This window comes from Trichomycterus rosablanca, chromosome 18 (assembly GCF_030014385.1).
Source record: "Trichomycterus rosablanca isolate fTriRos1 chromosome 18, fTriRos1.hap1, whole genome shotgun sequence".
NCBI lineage: Eukaryota > Metazoa > Chordata > Actinopteri > Siluriformes > Trichomycteridae > Trichomycterus > Trichomycterus rosablanca.
In genome coordinates this window covers 28,382,712-28,408,459 of record NC_086005.1, presented here as the reverse complement: position 1 = coordinate 28,408,459, position 25,748 = coordinate 28,382,712, and the positions used below count along the sequence as shown (strand labels likewise).

Sequence of the window (25,748 nt, the reverse complement as noted above, 5' to 3'; positions counted from 1 at the left end):
TTCCTCTAAACCCACAGGACACTCGACCGTCCCAATTCCCTGAATGAAACCCCGTTAAAAACCCTGTGGGGTTGGAGAGGAGTGCACAGATTTTACCCGTCAAGTATTATCAGCTGATTTGGATATTATGCATTATTGTATTATTATGTGTATGATGTGATATTTGTTTATTCTGTTAGCTGGGTTAATCGAGGACGAGTATGAACACTTGTGTACAAAATAAAGCTCTATATAACATAAAGCTGCCACAAGGGGGCGGTCACGTACAAGTTCATTTCATTACTGCATTATTATTATTTGTTCCTGCGACCCAATTGTGCCCCCAGCCGAACAGGTTACTAGCATGATACACAACTAAAACAGCACCGGGTTTCTGCTTTTCTGTTTCTATGAGCTGATTTATTTACTGGAATACATTAACGCTTCATACTTTATATTTGCTGCAAATGTGGACGACTGCGCAGCCTTGCTAGGGTCAGGGTTCGAGAACTGTGCAGATCACTGAAGTAATAAACCAGAAAGCTTTTTCCTCGGATGATGTGATGTGGCTCATTTCTGAATTATACCTGCCACGCTCTTGTTGTGACCCATCAGTAAACGTCGGTCATTTTTAGCTTCTTGCACGACTCTCTGAAGCGGTTAGTGAAAAGCCAACATTACAGAAGTTTGGGAGATCCTTTATGGCCCATTAACATAATCCAGACCAAGTGTTAGTCCTAAAGCTAAAACGTTAATCTAAATTTAAATAAAATCCAAGACTAGATTTAATCCCTGTTTATAAAACTGGACCTAAAACATTAGTGTGAGGGACGGGAACATACTGTACATCAGAAGAGCACCACTAACGGTGTTAGTTCTGTCCTAATCCCTGGTCCCAGCTAAAACGAACAAACGAAACAGAAGTTCCACGTCCCTGCTGATGAAACAAACGTGGCTGCTTGGTGTTGTTCTCCGTGTTCTCACTGGTTACGGGTCGCAGTGAGAGGAAGCCGGGAGGTTTAAGGTGGGTCTGCTGGCTCTGTGTTCGCTCGAGTCGAGTCTTTATAAGCAGAACTTATAGCTGATAATATCAGTGAGACTCAACACTGTGGCTCAGGGTCCTACAAGAAAAGGATTAGAAGTTATTAAGAGTGACAAGTGAGGAATCTAGGAATATAGACGAGGTCAGTCACTTAGATCATGATGCCACCTATTCCTCAAGTCGTTCCTGCCCTGGTCAACCACTTCATGTCTGCCCTCACAGCGTGCTTATAAACTTACATCTGTTCTGCTCACTATTCTTCTTCTTATAAGTGAGCTGGTGTGGCGTGATGCCCTGCCAGAAATCTGGGGGTTCGAATCCCAACCTGGGCTCACAGATACAGAAGGCATGTATCAGCACACTCTCAGTGCAGGTCCCAAGCCCAGAGTAATAGTAGGGTTGAGTCAGGAAGGGCATTCGGCATAAAAACTGCGGCGAATCAAATACATGTCATCATTCTTCTTTATCTTTATGTCTTATGTTTTTTTTTTGCATATAATCTTTATTTATTTGTTTATTTATTAGGATTTTAACGTCATATTTTACACACTTTGGTTACATTCATACTGCTTACACAAGATTCATCAGTTCAAGTTTGATATCAAACACAGTCATGGACAATTTAGTGTCTCCAGTTCACCTCACTTGCACGTCTTTGGACTGTGGCAGGAAACCGGAGCTCCCGGAAGAAAACCCACACAGACACGGGGAGAACGTGCAAACTCCACACAGAAAGGACCCGGACCGCCCCACCCAGGGGTCAAACCCAGGACCACCGAGCCACCGTGCCACCTTATAATGGCAGGAATTGATGCTGTTATTTTAAATTCGGTACCTACTCTTCTGGATATGTTTCGCTCTCCATGGCAACCACGACCGCTTCTCCATTATCTACAAAACAAAGAAGGTAGAGTGAGGATTCTCTTACAGCTCGAATAAATAAAATAAAGATCAAAATTCTTTTAGCAAGAAAGACAAAAGGTGTCGTGATCTGCATCGACAAATGAATGGAAATCTTTTATAGTCGCCGTCCGTTGACCTTTGCACTTTTGTGCTGGGCGAATCAAATATGTGTCGGTTCTCGAAGACCCACCGTCGGCTATCAGCAGTTTAAAACTGATCTATCTATATGACATCACAGGAAATCTCCTATACGCTAATAGCCTATTGATTTTCCCTTCCCATCAAGTGTAATTCTTTTTTTATTTTATTTTTCTTAAATGCAATTAAATGCAACCGGACCCCTCTCCAGGCTCACTCAGGCCCCCTAGGGGTCCCCTGCCCCCTGCTTGAGAACCACTGCGCTAGTCGAGAAGTGTTCATGATCTGTTAAACTGGGTGTAAATAAGAACGCAGTACAAGTAATCGCGGCAACGAATCCCAAGTGATCACTGGTCTCATCACACCTCGCTGTTGCCTTAATCTCGCTCCTTTAACCAGTAGAACCAGTTCTTTTACATTTCTGTTTACCCTGTTGCACTCGTACTGTATCCACTTCTATCTCACCGGTGTTCGCCGTGCCGGCGTCCTTCTGCTCCTCCGAGTGTAAATCACTGCTGAGTAGATGGTTCTGAGACTCACTGAGAGCTCGAGAGTTTGTTTGTCCATCCGCAGCACTGACGGACACACATACACACACACACATATACACATTAGTTTTCATTACAAATGATCTGAATTCATGAGCATAATCATTTAGTTACCAGAAAACAATCTGTCCAAACTTTTGTGGAAATAAGGTTTGTATATTATACAGTTTGTAAGATGATTACCATTTTGGGTTGACCTGGTGCTCCGTGATGCCCTGCTCAGGATCACGGCTGACTAATCGAGTAGGGAAGGTATAACCGTCACCCAAACTTCATACAAACAGAGAAAACAAAGGTTTATTTTATTATTAGTAGTAATTTATTCTTGGTGTACTGAGTGTAAATACAGAATAAAATAACCTGCCGACTTTATGTGGAAGCTCTCTGTGTTCCTGCATGTTTATTTATCAAACTCAATCTGAAAGAACGTGACTGAAAAACTTAAGACATTTTGTATTGTATATTTTTAAGTTTCTACAGGAACACTATGTCATTATTATCTATGGATCCAACTGGCCAAAATACAGATCAGTCGTCTTTATTAACATTAACATTAACATTTACCAGCAATATAACTGCACATAAACTATCACAGACAAATACAAGTGGGATTCAGTATCCGAGTCTCAATTTGCGAACAGTTAAATTATTTTGTATGATCAGTAATTAACATGGCACCTAAATTAACAGGCATAAAGTCAATATAATCAATCAATAAGCTGCTTGTGATCTGATCATGAGCTGGAATGATCTGATTAGTATCAGAATCATTGACGATCGTAGGTTTGTTTTTGAATTAAAAACAAAACAAAATGAACCGTGCGCCATCGTAACTAGTACAAAATCTCTGTAAGTGTTCCAGGACTGAAAAACAATCTTATAATAATAATAATAATAATAATAATAAAACACGGAGCTCTGTAGTGCGTCCTGGTGTTTGTACCTGGAGTAAACAGGGAAGCACCAGTATTTCTTTTGGTCTCCGAACACCTGAACGAGATTCTTCCTGCAGCCGAGAGAAAAGCCGCTTTTATCGGGACCGTTCCTGAACACCGGCGCTCTGAACGCTTCTGATGGGCACAGAGACGCACAGAGAAGAATCAGTACAGAGACCAAGTAAACTACACTGATCACACACCATCAGGAATATCTGTCAGCTGTTAATAATAATGACAACAATTATAGTAATATTAATATTGTAACAATAATATTAATGATAATAAAAGCAGTAATAATTATTATAGTACTATTACTATTTTTCTATATTTTATGCATTTTCCTCCCAGTTTCTCCCAATTTATCATAGTCAGTTTGTCTTCCGCTGCTGGGGGATCCCCGATATTTGGCAGTTGAGGCGGGTATATCGCTGCTCACACCTCCTCCTCCTCCTCCCGCATCCCTTAGCGGAACCCTTTTCCACCCATGCATCCTACACAGGCACCTCTATCCGCCAGTCAGGGTCCTTACACAGAGTTTGAAGACCCCGCCCACACATTCTGGTCATCCCTCCCTGCAGGCACTGCCAGTTGTGCCCACTAGATGGCGCCCAGCAGACCGAGTCAAATCGCTGCGCCACGTGGGCGCATAATAATGTTATTGATAATAATTAATATAATAGCAGTTATAATAATAATAATAATAGTAATGATAATAATCCAGGGCGGATGGGACACCTTTATTTATCATATATACACACATATAGACACACGTGTGCAGTAAAGTAGAATGTTTTTACCGTGTATTTTATCATGTTTTTGAAGGCTGAGGTCAGAGCCCAGGGTCGATGCCCCTGGAGCTGAGAGGGTTAAGGGCCTTGATCAAGGGCCCCACAGTGGCCGCATGGCAGTGCCAGGATTCAACCCACAACCTTACCTTTAATAGCCCAAAGCTCTACCCAAGATGCATCAAAACGAAATAAAACTTCACTAATAAAAATGGTGCCAATTTGGTTCCACTGTGGTTTACAAGGTGTAACGTTAAGCCTCCACAAGGGGGCGTTTGTGCACACGTTTATTTTGTTTTTATGTAACCCCTTAAAATGAATTTATTTCTTATTATTTTTTTCTGTGACCGATCAAGTTGTATGACGTGGTTTATGTGGAGCTGAAATCAAATCTGGTTGTTAATGTTTCAAACTTACAGCAATGAGCCAAAACATTAGGACCACCCGCCTAATATGCTGTCAAAACAGCCGCCTGGTACCATGACATTACCAGCAGTGTGTGTGTGTGTGTGTGTGTGGCAACCTGTCCTGCCTTTCACCCAGTAAATCAGACCCACTGCGACCCTGACCAGCATATACAGATATACAGTGAATGAGTGAGTGAATGATGAGGCGCGGTACCTATAGTGGTCATGTTCTTGGCCACCAGCCAGATGTGATAGCTGAAGAGCGAGAGGATGCTGATGAAGAACATGGCCGACACGAAGAACAGGAAGAGCACGTGGAACTTGGCGTGAGTGTCCGGCAGCTGATTCTGCTTCACAGGAACGAAAGTAAATCAGATCCTTAAACCGAGAGATCAAAGATAAACGACATGCACACCCGAGTGATGTCACAAAGATCCAAGCAAAGCGCCGGGTCGACACCAGACTTAACCGACCCGGCAGGATGACGACGGTTCGTGCTACAAAACCACCGGCGTTCACGTGGAACCGACTCGTGCTCGGGAGACTTTGTACAGGATTTGAAAGCGCGTCTGTGGAAATTTGTGCCTGTTGAGTCAAAACATCTGAAATGTGTTCGGTTCCTCCACACTAACCTCACAGGAACAGGAAGGGAAGCTTTCACAAGCTCTACCCACGATAGGAAGGAAATTATTTAGCAACAGCGGTGAGGAAACCCTGTTCAGCCGTTCCCCCGATCGTCTGTCTGTGCGGGCGCCCGGGCGGCTGATAGCAGAGCTGTTTTCTCGCTGCCCCCGTACACACTTCATATTAAACACGATCACACAGGAGCCTCAGACGCACTTTCAAACATCAGACTCAGTAAATAAACCTCAGTCACACAGCAGCTCTGATTTTACCACGTTATTGTTGTGTTTTTAACACTTTGGTATATTTGGCTGGACAGTATAAATGTTGGCTTTAGACCAAAACAAGGAGAACATACTCATGTACAATGTGCTAATAATTTGCTGTTGGACAAAAGCTTGATTACTTTGGTTAGAATCCTGTCTGAACTGTAAATAAACTGTATAAAAAATGCGTCTTAAACTGGTTACGAGTCTGTAAAGGCGTGTTCGGGCTCAGTCTTGTTCCTGTGCATGTTTGCTTAATCATTTTAAAGCTAAATTCCATCCAGAAGCACCCACGCCTTTGATCAAAGGGCAATTCTGACCCCTCTAAACTGTATACGGTAACCAAAGAACATGATCTGAGACCTATTCATTCATTCATTGCCTGTTTGACCACCGTTTTATCCTGGTCAGGGTCGCGGTGGGTCTGATTGATTGGGTGAAATGCGGGGACACCCCGGACAGGTTGCCAGTCCATCACAAGTCACACACACACACATTTTAGTAGCTCCAGTTAACCTGTCTGCATGTTTTTGGACTTGTAGTAGGAAATTGCAGTAACCAAAAGGGTTACAGTGACAGTGGTAGCTCAGTGGTTTAGATACTGGACTAGTAAATCATGAGGTTGCCACTGTTGGGAACCTGAGCAAGGCCCTTGACCCTCAATTGCTTAGACTGTACACTATAAGTTGCTTTGGATACAAATGTCTGCTAAATGCTGAAAATGTAAGGACCCTGGGTTTGATCCCTGCCCGGCCGGGGACTGGAACCCATGCCCTTGTTGCTGTGAGGCAGCAGCGCTACACATCTAGGGTTCAGCCTCAGGAAAATAAACTGAGGACAAAGTGGGAATGAACCCCTAAAACTGAACAGATTTTCTTTAATCCGTCACATTTTTGCAGCTTTAGTTACTGAGTCTGATGTTGTTTTGGGGTGAAAGGGGTGAAATGTAATGGGGGAGGAGGAGGAGTACAGCAAGCACATGGTGTTTACCTCTGGACAATTCTCTACAGCTCTCCTTCGACAAAGCTTTCAGAGACACGGACACGAGTGTTAGAGACAGACGAGATTTCTCTCTTTGGGTTATTAACAATCAGCAGCACACACATGAGAAGAGGGCATGTCTAAATTCCTAATTCTTAGATCCATTAAATGCTCCTACTGAGGCGCCTTAATTCTGAGTGATGATCTGAATGACGAGAGAGCGTCCGACGCCTCCCCAGCGCTGAAGATCAATCAATTCAGACTTTCCTGATAAATAACTACAAACAGGGCGGACGAATCAAAGCGGAGCAACCAACAGAGTTCCTTTTACATGTAAATAAATTCTCATTGATGTTTCATCTGTATGAAGGCGTAATTACACGAGTGTGGTTTATTTGTAAATTGGGGCGTCAGGGACGGTTAAAGCGTTTAAATAGTAGAGCGTCTAAATAATCTGATCATGAGCTCCATGTCTGATTAGAACCCTCTCTACTGAGGCAGCTGATCAGGTAGGTAGTGGGGGGCAGGGCGGGTCACTAGGTTCTCACACGGACCCAAGAACTGTAGAGACGCACTGATGCTGAGTCGGTTACAGTCGTTCTGCCTCTCACATACGATCACTCAGGATTGTCGATTGTTCTTGCTCACCTTTCAGTGACGCTGGTATAATCAGGGCCTTCCTACCCACCTAAACCTAAATCTTGTGGCTGCTCTGCCACCACAGCGTATCTCCGATGTATGATGTATCTAACATTAGTGGATTAGTGTTATACGCTGTACTTCTGTACCTAGTGTGAGAGAACGTGTTTATACTCACTGTCCAGAACTTGAGAAAATACTGCAGCACGGTGGCTGTGATGAAGACGCAGTACAGCATGGAATACGCCAGAAACAGCACAAAGCACTTGTAGTTCGAGAAGCCCACGCAGTTATTCACCCTACACAGGACAGAGACAGGGGGGGGGGGGGGGGGGGGGGGTGTCTGTATCAGTGTTTTCCGGGGTACATGAGTGTATTTTAGTGTGACAGCGGTGGTAACAACAACAAACCAACCAAAAACACATCACACTGATATGAATACATATGATTTCTGATTTGCAATGTTACAGCAGCTTTCAAGAATATAGAGATATAAAAGTGTTTACACATATATTAAAAGAAACAGAGATGTAAATATATATAAAAAGACATAAAAAATAAAAATCTTTAAAGAGGTTTAATAAATATTGAATTGTTTTTAAAAGGTATTCGACACAGTTCAAGTTTACTTCAAATGAGTTCAGATATAAAACCACATAATTACTGTGATGGTGATTGTCAGTTTGGTTGTTGTGATGGTTATTGTAATTTTCATGTGTAATAAATCAATTACTGAAAACAATATGCTTCCAACTGTGCAGCAACCGTTTAGGGAAGGCCCTTTCCTGTTTCAGCATGAACAAGCTCTATAAAGACATGAACAAACTTCAGTGTCCTGCACAGAGCCCTGAGCTCAGCCCCACTCAGCAGCTCTGGGATGAACCGGAACATCGACTGATCAATCAGTGCCCATATGCTGTCATATTTTTACTAAACGGGCACAAATTCCCATACACATATACTGTATACTTCAAAGTCTTGAAGATTGTGTGTTGTTCTAGCTGAAAACGTCACACAGAGGTCACTATATTCTGATACATACTGTATATTAGGGTCAGTTGTAGCCTAGAGGTTAAGGTGCTGGTTCAGTAATCGAAACGTTGCCGGTTCAAGCCCCACCACTGCCAGGTTGTCACTGTTGGGCCCTTGAGCAAGGCCCTTAACCCTCAATTGCTTAGATTGTATACTGTCACATCTGTAAGTCAAAAGGTTAAAATCGTCCACTAAAAATCTAAATATTCTAATACAGGGACGTACGACAAGCTCACGACCTGGCGTCCCAATACTTTTGATCGTATAGTGTAGTACACAATAATGTACTGCGCTATTCAGTAGGTTATTATATATGAACTCAAGCTCCACAGAGGTTACACACCAGGGGCAGTGATGATCCATCTTCAGCACACACCTACAATAAATAAAACAGTGTGGAATAAACATCAAAGAGCAACAAACACGCGGCTAAATATAGAAAATACTCCGGTAATAATCACTATTCATGCTCACTTATCACACGTGGAACAGTGGTGGCATCGGTCCGGTTTGATAACCTGACAGAGTTCACAGTACCGGATAGCTGAGGAAAGAAAAAGCAGATAAAACATGTCAATATTTATATATACACCGAACAGGCATAACATTAAAACCACCTGTGTCTAATAGAGTGGACAGTGAGTGGACACGGTATTTAAAAACTCCAGCAGCGCTGCTGTGTCCGATTCACTCATACCAGCACAACACACACTAACACACCACCACCATGTCAGTGTCACTGCAGTGCTGAGAATCATCCACCACCTAAATAATACCTGCTCTGTGGTGGTCCTGTGGTGGTCCTGACCATTGAAGAACAGCATGAAAGGGGGTAACAAAGCATGAAGAGAAACAGATGGACTACAGTCAGTAATTGTAGAACTACAAAGTGCTTCTATATGGTAAGTGGAGCTGATAACATGGACAGTGAGTGTAGAAACAAGGAGGTGGTTTTAATGTTATGGCTGATCGGTGTATGTACACACACACACACACACACACTAAACACAAGTGCGTGGGACAAAAGTATTGGGACACCCCCCGCTAATATCATCTGAATTCAAGCGTTTCAGCCACAACAGTTACTAACAGGTGTAATAAATCAGTTATACAAACAAAATGACATGCTTTCAACTTTACAGCAACAGTTTAGGGAAGGCCCTTTCCATTTCAACATTACTGTGCCCCGTACATAAAGCAAGCTCTATAAATAAAGCTCGGTTTAAAGAAACTCCAGCGACCTGCACAGAGCCCTGACCTCAGCCTCACTCAACAGCTCTGGGATGAATCGGAACATCAGCTGGAACTGAGTCTCTTGACCAACATCAGCAACAGTTTAGGGAAGATCCTTTCCCATTTCAGCATGAGTAAGCTCTATAAGGGCATTAAGAAGAGCATCCTGCACAGAGCCCTGACCTCAGCCGTATTTGACAGTTCTGAGACGAACCGGAACACCCCCTGACCAACATCAGTAGCAGTTTAGGGAAGGCCCTTTCCATTTCAGCATTCAGCATACATAAAGCAAGCTCAGCAAATAAAGCCTGCACAACAGCTCTGAGATGAACCGGAACATCGACTGATCAATCAGCGCCCAGCCGTACAAATGAAACTAAACTAAGGTGAAAACTATACGAACACACACACACACACACACACACACACACACACACACACACTGACCTCCAGATCCCGTCCGTGTGTATACTGGTAAACTCAGCGCCACTTTTTTCAGAATTTCCTGCTGAGCCTCGGGACTTTCCTCTTTCTCGTACTGATCTCTGTCTGCTTTGGGTAAACAGTACTGCAGCACAACAGGACAACAACAACTCTTTATACATTTGTACATATCGCCTAAATATATAAACATATTAAACATGAGGAATTAAACGCTGTACCTCTTTTGAAGGGCTGCTGGGTTTGGAAACGATGGTCGTCCAGTACGACCATATAAACATTACAAAGCTGATATGAAACACGATCAGGTAAATAACTGCAAGAAATAAATAAAACATATATTTTAATATTTTACAAACCCTGCTCTGTAATAATGTCTGTAATAGTTGGGTCATTTTGTGAAATGCATTTAAAATAAAGCTGTGGTTGTTTGATCTCTTAATCTTTTAAGCTTAATTCCACAAACAAAACTACAATAAAATAAATGTTTTGTCTTAAATTAATAACTTAATGTCCAATTATGTTTATGCAAATGCAAACTGGCAGCTGGTAACAGGTGAGGGAACCCTGATAATTTATGTTTTTTACCATCTACTGTTCATAATATTGTGGAAAGATTCAGGGAATCAGAAGAAATCTCAGTCTGTGAAGGGCAATGACCAAAATCCACTGGTACTTCCTCATAACTGCTGCGATTATGATCTCTGCTGGCTGATCGATGACATTGCACATGGCACTGAAACAGGGGCTAATGGAGAGCGGTGTAGACTCTCCCTCCGTGTGTCATACGGATCATTACATGCAACTAGATCGAGAGGACAAACTGGAAGGAATTACATGAATAATAATAAATTAAAAAGATGATGAATTACAAATGTTAGATTCTTGTCTTTACTGCATTTTACAAAACGTCCCAACTTTTCTGGAAATATGGTTTATATTTCTATTTAGAAAGCTTCTAATATTCAGAGTTTAACAACAGATATGTCCAAAAACTTATTATTATTATGAATATTTAACAGTTAGTTGAAGTGGAGATCTCTTGAGTCCCTCAGGTTCTCACTCTCACCTTGTTCTTCAGTACGAGGGATTGTATCTGGAACACAGAGAAGAGAGAGAGTGAATTCATTAGAATTAATTCTACATTCTATTAACGAGACCAACAACTCTCTTATTTTCTGAGTAAGTAAGCAGTAGAGAAGAGACCCCCCCCCCCCCCCCCCCCCCCTTCCACAATCCCATTCAGCTGTACCACGCTGTGAGAGACTGGCACTGCCATCTGGCTGAGAGAGAGCCGCGTTGTTTGCATCAGTACAGGAATACCTCTACTACTCTAGTCTTATCCGTTTAGTCGTATCCGAATCCCCAATGCTATTCTGCAGATGTCCACTCCTGGCCGAGGAGGGTCGTGAGTAACATACGGCCTCTTATTTTCACCAAGCGCTTCTTTTCCCACCAGGTGGGTTCATACGGAGATCCGTATTGCGCACGGAGAGTCCCACCAATCTCCGTTATGCCCCGTCTCTGTGCCGTACCATCGATCAGCCAGCAGAGGTCGTAACTGCAGCAGTTACACATATACAGGTGTTAAGTACAACGAAATTCTTCTTTCGCATATCACAGCTCCTTTAGAACTTGGGGTAAGAGCGCAGGGTCAGTCATTGTACGACGCCCCCGGAGCAGAGAGGGTCAAGGGCCCAACAGTGGCTGGGATTCAAACTCTCAGCCTTTTGGTTGATAGCCCAAAGCTCTACCCACTAGGCTATACAGTCCCGACCGGCTGATAGCAAAGCTGAGATTTGAATCCTTACAGTATGTAAATACACGTACAATGCTAAATTTTATACACATCACAACCTGTACACTAAATATACACGATACATAATATATACACGTAACGTACACACTAACTCTAACTCTCCAAGATGTGCAGGATAAAGTTTAAGTAAAGCACAGAGTACAGGATGAGTCCGTATGTAGATGCTGATTCAGATGATTCATCACATCGATATGTATTGATAAGTCTTTTTATTGATGTGTAATTACGGATCCTAATCTAACAGTCCTGAACTTTGCCCTGCACTGTACGGTGTAATAAGGAAACCGAGCGTTTATTCTGAATACGAAGGAAGTAAACGACAGGGCGAGTCAGGATGTTTTCATGTTAGAGAAGTGTGTGTGTGGTTTAACAGAACTGACCAGCGTTGTGAAAATGTGACAGTTTCACAACGTTTGTTAGCATTTTTGAGAACTGCCGAAGATCTCATGGAGGAAGATGATCACCACTGAGCGGGTGCACGAGACGGCCAGAACAGAAAAGGAGCCACCGAACACGATTAAGTCCCACTGGATGATGTGACATGACACAAAGTCGCTCTGAATGCAACAGTCGTGATAATTTACTAACTAAACACTACAAGTGGACAAAAGTATTGGGACACCCATCCGAATTACTGAGCTCAGATATTCCCATCACACCCATTCCTATCAGACATATAAAATCAATGTAGTCAAATAAATTAAATAAATAGATAAACAGATACAACAGAAAACCTTGTAACTCAACGTCCCCTAAACTCAACGCCCTTCTTCGAGAAATTTGTACCCTTAAACTTGTTTTAAAACAAGTATTTATTTAATTTCAAATTAACAATAACCAGCCGCTGTGTTCGGCAATCGGCTTGAGCAGTAAAACATCATCAGCGTGTGAATCTGATCTGAATCTGCATCAGTGTGGAATAAGGTGCAGATCCAGGGTTACAGCGCCACGTGTATCTGTGTTCATCTGGATTCTCCTCCCTGTTTCACTTTTAAACTTGTGTTACAGCTCCAGCTTCTGAGAAATGCTGAGAATCAGAATCAGCTTCTTATTTCAGTGTGTTTATATTATATTTGTGTTATTTTCAGTGTTTAAGTGTCAAAAACAACCTCATTATTTTACATGAGACTAAAATATCTGCAGCTCCACGGGACCATGGATGCATTAACAGGTTCCCCAAACATCCTTATGGGAAAAATACCTTGAAACTCAACGTCTTTGAAACTCAACGCCGCTCCCAGAACCAACTGAGGTTGAGGTTCAAGGTACCGCTGTACTTTATTAATACTGAAGGTATTTAAGGCCTCAGGGGTTTGATACGTCAACAATAATGATGAATGAACACGACACAGATTAAGAACACAAAGGAGCTGTAAGTAAATATTGAGGCTAATCTGGTATACAAATCACACACACACACACACACACACACACACACACACACACACACACACACACACACACACACACACACACACACACACACACACACACACAGATTTACATTTTCAGCATTCAGCAGACGCTTTTATCCAAAGCAACTTACAGTGTATAGTCTAAGCAATTGAGGGTTAAGGGCCTTGCTCAAGGGCCCAACAGTGGCAACCTGGCAGTATTGGGGTTTGAACCAGCGACCCTCTGATTACTAGTCCAGTACCTTAACCACTAGGCTACAACTGCCTTTGTGTACATACATATACATATACACAAACACACATACACATAAAAATAATAACACATGTATGCACGTGCACTCAGCAATTCAGTCTTCAGCAACGTGGCAACAGTTTGGGGAAGGACATTTCCCTTTCCTCCAGTAGGTTCAGTGTGGACAGACTGTGCCGAGCCCTGACCTTTAAACAGAACAGGCACAAATTCCGACAGACACACTCCAAAATCTTATGATAAGCCTTAACAAAAGAAAAAAAAAAGCTTGCATTGCATTATAAAGGCATGAGGATGGTGGTGCCCAAAGGTTCTGGAATACAGTAGTTTTGAGTATATTTATTTGAGTTTCACACAAAACTAACGATTAACAATAAACTAAACAGATTAAACACGACTCATGGAATAGTTTCGAGTTAAAACAGCTTTATAAACTAGACCTGATCTTTTATCTGACTTCACCCTGAACGGTTCTGTACTGGTACCAGGCACCAGCAGCTCCTCCAGTGCCAAGCTCAACTAACCCTTTAAACTTTCACCCCAAGCGAAAAATCTACTTTCTTCCAATACTTACAAATGCACAGCTCCACCACATAGGCGTAATAGGACCAGCAGATCACCAGGTTAATAAAAATAACCGGAATCCAGGCTAAACCCCGCTGGCAGAACCTCACAACATGAGATGGTGCCATCTTTAATCCGGTGTTCTGTCGATTTGTCCTACCCTATCGAAACTTCCTACCGTAGCGCAGATTTATAGATCTATCTGTCGATTTGTCCTACCCTATCGAAACTTCCTACCGTAGCGCAGATTTATAGATCTATCTGTCGATTTGTCCTACCCTATCGAAATGTATTCCTGTAGTAAATATTTAAGTTTTATCGATCTGTTCTTATTAAAATTATGTCTATCATATTATAAATTATAGGTATCTTATTATAACTAGTGGTAGCACATCTCGATAGGTATGTATCTTATTATAAACAATAGGTAGGACATCTCGATAGCTCTATATCTTATTATAAACAATAGGTAGGACATCTCGATAGGTATGTATCTTATTATAAACAATAGGTAGGACATCTCGATAGGTATGTATCTTATTATAAACAATAGGTAGGACATCTCGATAGGTATGTATCTTATTATAAACTATAGGTAGCACATCTCGATAGGTCTATATCTTATTATAAACAATAGGTAGGACATCTCGATAGGTATGTATCTTATTATAAACTATAGGTAGCACATCTCGATAGGTATGTATCTTATTATAAACAATAGGTAGGACATCTCGATAGGTATGTATCTTATTATAAACAATAGGTAGGACATCTCGATAGGTATGTATCTTATTATAAACAATAGGTAGGACATCTCGATAGCTCTATATCTTATTATAAACAATAGGTAGGACATCTCGATAGGTATGTATCTTATTATAAACTATAGGTAGCACATCTCGATAGGTATGTATATTATTATAAACAATAGACAGCGCATCTCGATAGATCTATGTCTTATTATAAATAGTGTTAGCACATCTCGATGGGCTTATATTTTATTACAAATGATAGGTAGCACACTTGATTTATTGACCTGTCTCTCAGACATTTATCTTAATTTTTAATTTATTTATTAGGATTTTAACATCATGGTTACATTCATGACAGGGCAGGTAGTTACTCATTACACAAGATTTATTAGTTCACACATTTAATATCAAACACAGTCAGAGACAGTTTTGTATCTTCAATTTACCTCACTTGCATGTCTTTGGACTGTGGGAGAAAACTAGAGCACCCGGAAAAAAAACCCCACATACACATGGGGAGAACATGCAAACTTCTCACAGAAAGAATCCACCTGTAAATGGAGCCCAGGACCTTCTTGCTGTGAATCAACAAAGCTACCCACTGAGCCACTATACAGCCCATACATCTCAAATAATTGTGTAATTTTTAAACTAGTTTATTAACAACAACACATCCTGAGTCTCTGGTGGATGTGTCTACATTTTTTACATATGTATTTTGGGTGTGATTTGTTATATTCTGCACATTAAAATGTACCCATCTACTGTCACACTGCACCTGAGTAAAACAGGTAACAATGCTGTACAAATCAGTAAATAATGTTCACAATAACTTTTTAATAATAAAGGTAAAATTAGATAAAATATATCTGTATATCTGTATAATATAGCTGCTCTAAATATCTATCATTTCAATCATGCTCTTGTCAGCTCTGTCTTGCAGCATGGAGCAACTTATGCAGTAATCCTCTGCATTGTCTTAAATCACCACTCAGCCCTGCTGTCATGAAGTTCACTTGGCTTTATAATTCCTATTAATTAATGGAGACAGTGGCAAAATCTGGTTTAGCAAAATTCTAACTAGTTTAAAATATTCAATAACAATATTACCTCCAGCTATTTATACATGCATATGAACTTGAGTTCATCCTGAAAAACTTATCATGTATAAGCACTCTGTAGTTCTAAAATTACTGACTGTAGTTCATCTGTTTCTCTACATACTTTTTAACCTGCTTTCACCCTGTTCTTCAGTGGTCAGACCCCCTACAGGACCACTACAGAGCAGGTATTATTTAGGTGGTGGATCATTCTCAGCACTGCAGTGACACTGACATGGTGTTAGTGTGTGTTGTGCTGGTATGAATGGATCAGACACAGCAGTGCTGAGTTTTTAAACACCTCACTGCTGGACTGAGATTGGTCCACCAACCAAAAATATCCAGCCTACAGCACCCTGTGGGCAGTGTCCTGTGACCACTGATGAAGGTCTAGAAGATGACCGACTCAAACAGCAGCAATAGATGAGCGATCGTCTCTGACTTTACATCTACAAGGTGGACCAACTAGGTAGGAGTGTCTAATAGAGTGGACAGTGAGTGGACACTGTATTTTAAAACTCCAGCAGCACTGCTGTTTCTGATCCACTCACACCACCACCATGTCAGTGTCACTGCAGTGCTGAGAATGATCCACCACCTAAATAATACCTGCTCTGTGGGGGTTCTGACCATTGACGAACAGCATGAAGGGAGCTAACAAAGCATGCAGAGAAACAGATGGACTACAGTCAGTAATTGTAGAACTACAAGCGAGTTCTTTTGGCTATGTAGTGTGTATATGTAGTGTTGGCTATGTAGTGAGTATTATATGTATATACAGTATGTATATATATATATATATATATATATATATATGTGTATGTGTGTATGATGTATGTATGATGTATGTACATTTTGATTTTGTAGTAAATAATATTCTAACCCGAAGAACATCTTAATCTCAAATAATTAGAACTAAACTGACAGGGGAGCAGCAAAAAATAGTTGTACATATACAAATAACTGAGTACATAAAAAACGTAATAAATGCTCAACATATTCATTCAGTAATTCACTTTAAACTCAACTTTAACTTCAAACAACCGTTACTGTACATATTGAACTGCTAATAAAGCACAAAACTGAAAAATAACCTAATACATTTTGTGTTGTCATAATGTTAAGGTCGCAGATGGTTATTTAAAAATGATTGGCTTTTCTAGATGTATGAAAAACGCATCTAAAATTACCAAAGGCATGTATAAACGTGGTTAAATACAACGTTAACACAGCATTATTAAGATACACAGTTATTTAACTGTAATCAATCAAGTACAGCTCATTTAAGCACTTTGAATATTTTTATATAGCTTTTTTTTTTTAAAGTCACATAATAACAGCATTACATATACATACACTTAAACTTTAAACTTTTTAAAGAATTAAAACGAAACCATACGTTACTAACCGCTAGAACAAATAAATTAGGCAAAGGTAGCACAGAATTATAGGCGTTCCCCGCAACGAGTCAAAACCGATGTGCGCATGCTCAGTAGGACAAATCGATGGGTAGGATAAATCGACAGAACACCGGCTCTGAGGAGAGCCAATGACGTAAGCAGCCCAGCAACGCCGGTTAGCTCGAATGCTACTCACCGAGAGACTAAACACCACACAAAAAACTACTAAACACCACACGATTTCTCTGGTATTCACAAATAAAATACAACTTAAACAAAAATGATCTTAAAATAAAACAAAAACAAGCAAAAAATGCAGATAAACGGTTTTATTTTGAATAAGCAGTCATGAGGAGAAGTGGCTGCGTTAACATTCCTGACCACCAGATGGCAGCAACAGACAGCGTCTTAAATCCGTTCATTCATCCGTTCATTCATTGTTTTACCGCAAGCTTCATTCTGGTCAGGGCCGCGGTGGGTCTGATTTATTACACGAAAGGCAGGGAACATCCAGGACAGGTCGCCAGCACACACACACACACACATTACATTTTACATTCTCAGCATCAAGCTGACTCTTTTATCCAAAGCGACTTCAAGTACTGTGAGAGTAAGCAATTGAGGGTTAAGGGCCTTGCTCAAGGGTTAAGGGGCTTGAACCAGTGACCGTTTGATTACTAGTAAAGGTACCCTAACCACTAGGCTACAACTGCCCTACACACACACACACACAGTCATTTCTAGTAGCTCCAATTAACCTGACTGGATTTATTTCTATTAGTACTTGTGAAAGGAACAGCTGGAGGAAACCACATGGGCACAGGACACAGGGAGAACATGCAAACTCCACACAGAAAAGACCCTGAAGGTGTGGCAAGGGAATCAATCCCAAGCCCTTTTGTTGTGAAGTGACCCACCGCACCACCCTTGAGTGTTGAATTGTCACTTCTTTCTAATAATAATAATAATAATAATAATAATAATAATTGTATGGCGCCCCTGGAGCTGAGAGCTGTATTTAGGGTTCTATCATCTCTTTAGGTGGTGAGTAGCACCTGTCTGGTAAACCCTAAACCCCACTGAAAGCACCACTCGAGGGATGAATGCTCCCATTGTTCACGCTGGCGAGCAGAAGTGAGAAAATGAGGCCACGGCTTTAAATAGGGACTAGTGAGCGCATCAAGGGTGGGACGGAGGTCATCAGGAAAACCGGGGAATCGAGGTGTGTGGACAGAAAAGGAAAAAAACGGGAGACCATGTGACAGATACAAATGAATAAAATAATAATAACACTGAATAAAATTATAAATAATGCAAAACATTAATACACCAATCAACAGTCCATAATCAGTGTCAGTATTTATTCTGAACATACAAAAGTATTGGGACGTCCCTACAGTTCCCCATCAGCCACTACAGTTCCTAACAGGTGTAATAAATCATTTATCTTTGCAGCACCTTTGTTTAGGGAAGGTCCTTTCCTGTTCTGACATAACTGCGCCCATGTGCACAAAGCATCTCTACATATGGAAGCCGTAATGAAAAGCTCGGTCGAACAGACTTAAAATAAACATTATTGGCGCCCAGGTGGTGCAGCGGGATATTTTGCTAGTACACCAGCGCCGAGATTCTGAACTTCTCCGTTTGAAACTCGGCATTGCCACGGGTCGGCTGGGCGCCATCTAGCGGGCATAATTGGCAGTGCCTACAGCAGACACGTTTCTGAGCGATATATAGAATACAGGTCACATTTAAATACAGTTTGTTTTTGAAACTGGATGTCCAACAAGCTCACGATCAGGTGTCCGAATACTTTTGCATGTGTTTCAGCTACTACAGTTTCAGGTGTAATAAATCCCCACAGACGTACTCCAAAGTCTTGTGAGAAGCTTCTCAGAAGAGCGGCTCTTGTTCTAGCTGAAAGATCAGATACAGGTCGCTTTGTTTTAATACTTTTAGTTTTTTTTAATACGAATACTTTAGATCATAATGTGTTATAAGCATAAATAAAGCATGAATAAAGGTTTATAAAGGTGGTTTTATAGGTTTCTCCGGTTGGATTCGTGATTTAAGTGTGTAAACGGTTCATGGAGTGATTTCTACAGTATAACCAGAGCAGGGAGCGAGAACAAGTGCTCTTGAGCTTCACTAGCATCATGGCTGAAATAAATAATGGCGCCGATAAATTAAATAAAACACGTAACCCAGCGAAATCGAGACGAGTGGATTGACGCGAGAGGACGACGAGAAGATGGAGAACAGAGAGAAAGAGAGAGAGAGAGAGAAAGAGAGAGAGACCCCGGGATGATGGCAGCCCTCGTCTCGTCTCCATTCCCGATGAAGGCTGCTCAGATTCACAGTTGCCATGGAAACCAGCGGGAGCAGCCCAGGAGAAAAGGAGAGCAGGAGGGCGGAGGAAGCGAGAGCAGAAAGAGAGCGGCGATAGAAGGGGCGAACGCGAGAGCCGAAACGGATATGCTCGTTACAAACCGCTCGGTGAGAACACAGGCGAACACAGAGGCGTTTATTATTATTTTTAGAGAGCGTCGGATGCTGCTAATCGGCGTGGCGGTGCAGGCGGAGAGGGAACAATAGGCTGACGAAGCGAACGCTGCTGTGGAATACAAACATGGACGCCCAGTCTGAGAGCTGCGAGCCCCCACCGTGCGATCCTCAACCTCCAGGTAAAATACGGAAAGCGCTGAAGCTGCTCAGCAAGCGCAGGCAGGGCGGCGGTGTGGCCAGCATCTTCTCCGTGCGCGGAAAATGTGACGCCGGACTCAAGTCGCCGCCTTCCAGGAGCAACACCGTGGAGGGACTGACCGAGACCGCGGCTTCGGAAGCGGACGCGGAATCGCTCGAGCTGGACCAGGACAGCCAGAGGGACGACGGCGCACCGGGAGAGCCCGGTAACAGGGACGGTAACCTGGCGTCGAGCTCCATCAGGCAGTCCATCTCATCCATCACTTCTGCCAAATCGCTGAGCTTCCTCACCATGCTCAGGAAGACTCGGAAAGGCGGACAGAGGCAGGCCCAGACCGAGTCGCTCAGACCCGGCCAGCAGAGGAAAGGCCTCAAGGGTCTGTTCGGGAACGTGCGCTGGCCTCGGAGGGACAAGGAGCCGGGGGACGAGGTCGCCCCTGATCCTGGTCCTCCTCTCCTGGCCTCTCGTTCCAACAGTGTAGAAATCATGAAGGAGACCCTGACCCTGACTCCCAGTCCTGCGCATCGCTCGACAGACGGACCTGAAACGGAGCCACAACTTCCTCCACAGCAGGACGATCCTCCGTCCTCCGAGGGTGCGACGAGGTTGAGCGATTCGTCCAGACCGCCGACCAGCGACAGGCTGAGCTCGCTGCTCGGAGATATCTCGTCTATCCTGAACCTGGACCAGACAGAGGGCGCTGGAGGTATGATCGGGGACGTGGAAGCGGAGTGGGTTAAAGCCAGTAGTCGAGTAGAGGAAGGAGCAGGTCTGGTTGAAGATTTAGCAAAGAAGGATTTGGCAACCGTTAAACCGCCGCCTTCTTCGATATCCCAACCCAAACCCGGTCCTTCACCTCCAGCAGAACGCATTCCTGTCCGAGTAGCATCACCAAGACCTACGGCCAGCCCTACAACAAAACAAACGCTTCCTTCTGCTTCCACACCAAGCCCTACTACTCACGCCAAACATGCTGCATCTGCTTTAACTCCACCTACCGGCAGTCCTACGACGAAACCAGCTTTACCCTCCGTCCCGACGCCAGCGCCCTCCCCTGTCCCAGCAGCCAAACCCATCCCTGTTCCGGCTACAATCCCTACGTCCCCTCCGATCTCCCCGACCGTATCTACCCTCATCCCTGCATCTCCACCCACACCTGAACCGTCTCCGAAACCTTCCCCGACCCCTTCTCCAGCTTCCACCCCGGTCGACATTCCCGAAACTCCATTCTCGCTCACAGTGAAGTCTTATCAGGAACCTGCGGTCGCTACTGACATCGTACCCGAGCCAACCTCACTTCCAAAAAGCAAACCCACTCCAGGGACCAAATACCCTCCGTTCATCACGTCGACCAAACCTACGCCCGCCGCTCCAGCTGCGCGACCCAAAATCGTCACCACGTTCGGACTATCGACCAGTCGAAACACCGCACCGATTATCAAACCGGAACCCAAGCCGTGTGCACCTCAGACGAAATCCAGTCCCCCACCGTCCCAAGCTGACCAAGCTGGGTCACAATGCGCCAAGACTCCGACTGCAGAACATCCCGAATTCGTTTATAATTCTCTGCCCTCGGGTTTCATCCCAACGCTGGTTACGTCTACAAGACCTCCTCCGGCTGGTCCGCCTTCCTACGGCGCGACAAAAGTGGAGAAAGAGCAGCAGAACATCTCCAGCCGAAAAGGACTGAAGGAGACTCCGGGCGGGGAAGCGTACGCCCGGCCTCCGCCCTCCTACAGGCCGTCAGCGGTGAAACCTACGACTCTCAGTAAGATCCCTGTTAGCGGAGGCGTCCGGTCGAAACAGCCCCCCAGAGACTCTCAACCTAACGGCAGTAACGGACACTCGAACCCCCCGACTCCGGTAAACGAGGACGAGAGGCAGATTTCATTCTCGCGAGAGAGCAGCAGCAGGGATCTCCTGAGCGACGTCTCGGCCGAATCGGGGGCCGTGTCTCCCGTCCTGTCCCACAGTAACGAGGACATCCTGGAGCTATCGAACTACCCCGGGACGGGAGCCACCGGCTTACCCAGAGAGTCAAGGATTCCCGTCAAGCACGGTTCGACCACGACCTACCACTCGCTACAGGGCAAAACAGAGGCCACGAGGTCGAAGATCCCCGTCTCTAAGGTACCAGTTCGGCGGAGCGGCAATAAGCCGGCGTCCAGTCAGAAATAATGGACTCACAACTGTTCAGAATCTTCTTACTGCCGCCCGGACCTTTTGTGGTCGGGATTAAAGGACAAACCAGGATGGTTAGACGTTATCGTGTGGACTGCGCTGTATATAACACCGGATATAACATTTGTATTTATATCGTGTCACGCTTATAGACTGATGCTGTGGATTTTAAACCCTGTACGTCCCCCAGGAAGAGAGAGACGGCGTGAAAGCACGGGAGGATTTATCACCATCGTGATTCGTAAAGCCCAAAGCGGACGATAAAAGCCCAACATCTCTCGCCCGGGCTCTTATGCATCGTTGATCCTGCCGGGCCTGAGAATCGATGCGCCGCTCGAGGCCGATTATCTCGGTGCATAACAATGAGAGAATTTCCGACGTGATCAAAAATCTACTAAGAATTTAAGGTCGGGAGGTTTTTCCATGTCTGAGGAGGCGAGTATTGGTACCTTTTTCCTGCCACATTGAATTTTCTATCGGAGTTTTTGTAGCCTTTGTTATGAGACCGTTTTGTCTCCGATGTCCTTGGTGAGCATCGTGAATCCACATTCTCCCTCCCTCTCTTTCTCTCTCTCTCTCTCTCTCTCTCTTGGTAACACCAGGACGGAACCTCTCACAGCATCCATGACTGTATGTAGCAGACTGCGACTGCATGCCCGTATTCTCATCCTCAGACGCCATTGTGCTTTTTTCTTTCATCTTTTCGTCTGTCTCTTCACGTTTCCCCTCGTGTCTTTATTCCACGTCGTGTCGAGCACAGCGTGAGCCTCGTTCAGCCCCCGTCAGTAAAAATTTAAAGGATTTCAGTCCTGGGATAACATTAATAATAATAATATTATTATTATTATTATTATTTTGGGATTGCTTGAGTGGAATAAGGTGGAATGAAGCGTGGGGACAATAGCAGAGCCGTCTCACCAACTATCAGAACAGTAGGTCCAGCTGTACGGCTGTTAGTACTGGATTATTTTTGTGTGTGTGTGTGTGTGTGTAAATTTTCATGTCGTCCTGTTTGCTATTTAATCAATAAAATTATAATGTAATTAATTACACCTGGAGGTTATTATATATCACATTATTACAACCAGTCGGTGATATACAGTGTGTAGCTAAGAGAACACACACAAGTATATTATTGTATTTAAATAATCATCTGTGAATTTTGATCCATGTGTGAGCAGTTGTAACCTAGCAGTTAAGGTACTGGACTAGTAATCAAAAGGTCACTGGTTCGAGCCCCACCACTGCCAGGTTGTCACTGTTTGGCCCTTGAGCAAGGCCCTTAACCCTCAATTGCTTATTATTGACTAATTATTGACAAAACTAAAACAAAGTCTCTAAGGTGTTGGGTCGTGACATCTACAGACATTTTCACTTCAGGCATTTGGAACTGTACTACAGGGATGTAACACCGAAGATATTCGGACACCTAATTGTGAGCTTGACGGACGTCCCTTTCCAAAAACAAAGACAAATGCTATTGAAATAGAACAACCTATATGCGATGCCTGGCGCGGTGGGTAGCTCATTCGCCTCACCGAGAGAAGGGCTTTAATCTTCATGTACTGTATATTTGAGTTGGTTTCCTCCGGGTGCTCCAGTTTCCTCTCACGAGTCCAAAGACGTAAACAGAGAACGTCCAGAAACGCAACGACACGCCGTAAACACGCCACAAAGCCGCCGTCCCGTACGTCCCATAAAATCACCTTCATTCCCGTATTACACACACAAGGTACTTTAGAAAGGGAAGGAACTCCGACGTTTACGTGATGATGGGATTTCAGCCAGAACAACAACCGCTCTTCTAAGAAGCTTCTCACAACAACGACTCTGGAGTTGCCAGCATTTGTATGGCTGGGTGCTGATGTTCATTCCAGGGCTGTCGAGTGAGGTAAAGGCTGTTAAACTGGAACAGAAAAGGGCCTTCCTTAAACTGTTGCTGCAATGTCAGAAGCGTATCATTTCCTTTATATAATTATAAGTGATTTATTACAGCTGTTAGGAAATATCACAGCTGTAAATTAGAAGGAGCGTCCTAATACTTTTGTCCGTTTAGTGTTTTTCCTTTTACACAACTTTTATTCTTATAGAAGCGTTTTGTGACCCTCTCGTGCCTTATAGACGGGACGTCGACACTCTGGAAGCGATCACGGGTTCTTTCACGATATTGATCAGGCCATCAGACTTAATCACTTTGTATTGATCGGCTGTGATTCTTTCCTCACAAGGATTCAAACCGTGCTGGTTAGATGCCCCGACATCGTAACAAAACCACCTTCAGCGTCTATTTGTGGAGTTTAAACTCGGCTCGGGCAGGTTCGGTGTGCACGTGCTCACCCACGTGTTGAGGATCTGTCGAAAAATTGCACTTTTATCAGTTTTTGTACCTTTTATTAGATTTATTTATTTAATCATAATATTTCAGTACAGATAAAACATCCTCACACTTCTCCTGCACTGATTTAGTCTTTTTAATTCATTTAAATGCTCAAAACGTTTAACTTCATTCAGCTGCGACTGTCTATAAACCCTCTATGTACGTGTGTTCATCCATATAACATTACAACAACGTTGTCAGTGTTAGTGTGTGTATTCAGAGATCTGTAGGACCCCAGGAACACTAAATCTACGCATTAACACGACGTCTATCTCTACTAAACGCTTATAAAGACCCCTGTATGTGTGTTTTGTGTAGCTAGTGTGTGTGGGGGGGCAGCCTGCCTGCAGCTCTGTGCCAACAACACTGATTTAATTGATGCCCTGAAAAATCCAGAAAGGCCGAGAAGGATGGAAAAAAGGGTTCGTTTAAATAAATAAAAGGACGTCTTTTTTATTTTGACATCCACACAAACTGGATGTGATTTATGCACAAATCGAGGCTTTTATACTCACAAGCGCACTGAGTTTGGTGACACCGAGTCACAAAAATAAACCGTATAGCAATAAAATAAATTAATGATAAATAAATAATGATAAATAAATCAGTCGCTTTGGATAAAATCGCTGCTAAATGCTGAACATGTAGATTTAAAATAGTGACAATTTATTGGCAAAATTAAATCAGTCAAGCTTTTGGAACTGTACTACAGGGATGTATCACCATTCATCCAAAAGTATTTGGACGCCTAACCGTGAGCTTGTCAAACGTCCTGTTTCAAAAACATATGCTATAAAAATAAAACCACCTGTGTATGGGAATTTGTGCCCGTTTAGTCCAAACAAGTCCAAAGACGTAACCAGCGAACATCCAGAAATGCCAATTTAGCTCCTTAACGTTTACACAGCTAACCCGGAGCAACACAACGCGCCGTAAACACGCCACAAACCCGCCATACGTGCATAAAATCACCTTCATTCCCCTGTTACACACACAAGGTACTTTAGATCGCCATCCCACCACGCCCTGACGTTTACACGATGATGGGATTTAACCTGAAGTTCCCTTATAGCCGAGGTCACGTGAACAGCGTGTAGGGAACACGTGGACGCCGCTCAGGGACCCTGTGGAACAAACATCAGCAGGTTTTTATTTATTTGTGGATCTTTTTTGCAGCTCTACATGTAAGAAGAAAATCACCGTGACTGTTTTATAAACAACAGCGGCTGT

The 25,748-nt window shown here is 43.2% G+C and overlaps 2 protein-coding genes across 2 annotated transcripts; one reads left to right on the top strand and one right to left on the bottom strand.

The window, feature by feature from the left end:
* Positions 1-861: 861 nt before the first annotated feature.
* On the bottom strand, positions 862-14,132 carry zdhhc20a (zinc finger DHHC-type palmitoyltransferase 20a). The gene is made up of 15 exons (XM_063013805.1): positions 14,015-14,132; positions 11,026-11,052; positions 10,178-10,272; positions 9,963-10,083; positions 8,757-8,826; positions 8,626-8,658; positions 7,429-7,549; positions 6,621-6,656; positions 4,955-5,087; positions 3,554-3,680; positions 2,794-2,880; positions 2,492-2,637; positions 1,861-1,912; positions 1,261-1,346; positions 862-878 (listed from the first exon to the last, which is right to left on the bottom strand). Exons 1-15 carry the CDS (start codon positions 14,130-14,132, stop codon positions 862-864), a joined length of 1,269 nt encoding a protein of 422 aa, XP_062869875.1.
* Positions 14,133-19,767: 5,635 nt separating this feature from the next.
* si:ch211-244c8.4 (APC membrane recruitment protein 2) lies at positions 19,768-23,179 on the top strand. Its single transcript, XM_063014352.1, has one exon. It carries the CDS (start codon positions 19,886-19,888, stop codon positions 22,136-22,138), a length of 2,253 nt encoding a protein of 750 aa, XP_062870422.1. The 5' UTR covers positions 19,768-19,885; the 3' UTR covers positions 22,139-23,179.
* Positions 23,180-25,748: the final 2,569 nt, after the last annotated feature.

Coding starts and splice junctions, on each gene's coding strand:
- si:ch211-244c8.4 (XM_063014352.1), top strand. CDS start 19,886: ATGGACGCCCAGTCTGAGAGCTGCGAGCCCCCACCGTGCGATCCTCAA.
- zdhhc20a (XM_063013805.1), bottom strand. CDS start 14,132: ATGGCACCATCTCATGTTGTGAGGTTCTGCCAGCGGGGTTTAGCCTGG. Junction 10,273..11,025: donor CCCTCGTACTGAAGAACAAG/GTGAGAGTGAGA, acceptor TATTTCTTGCAG/TTATTTACCTGATCGTGTTT. Junction 6,657..7,428: donor ATTTTCTCAAGTTCTGGACA/GTGAGTATAAAC, acceptor TGTCTCTGAAAG/CTTTGTCGAAGGAGAGCTGT.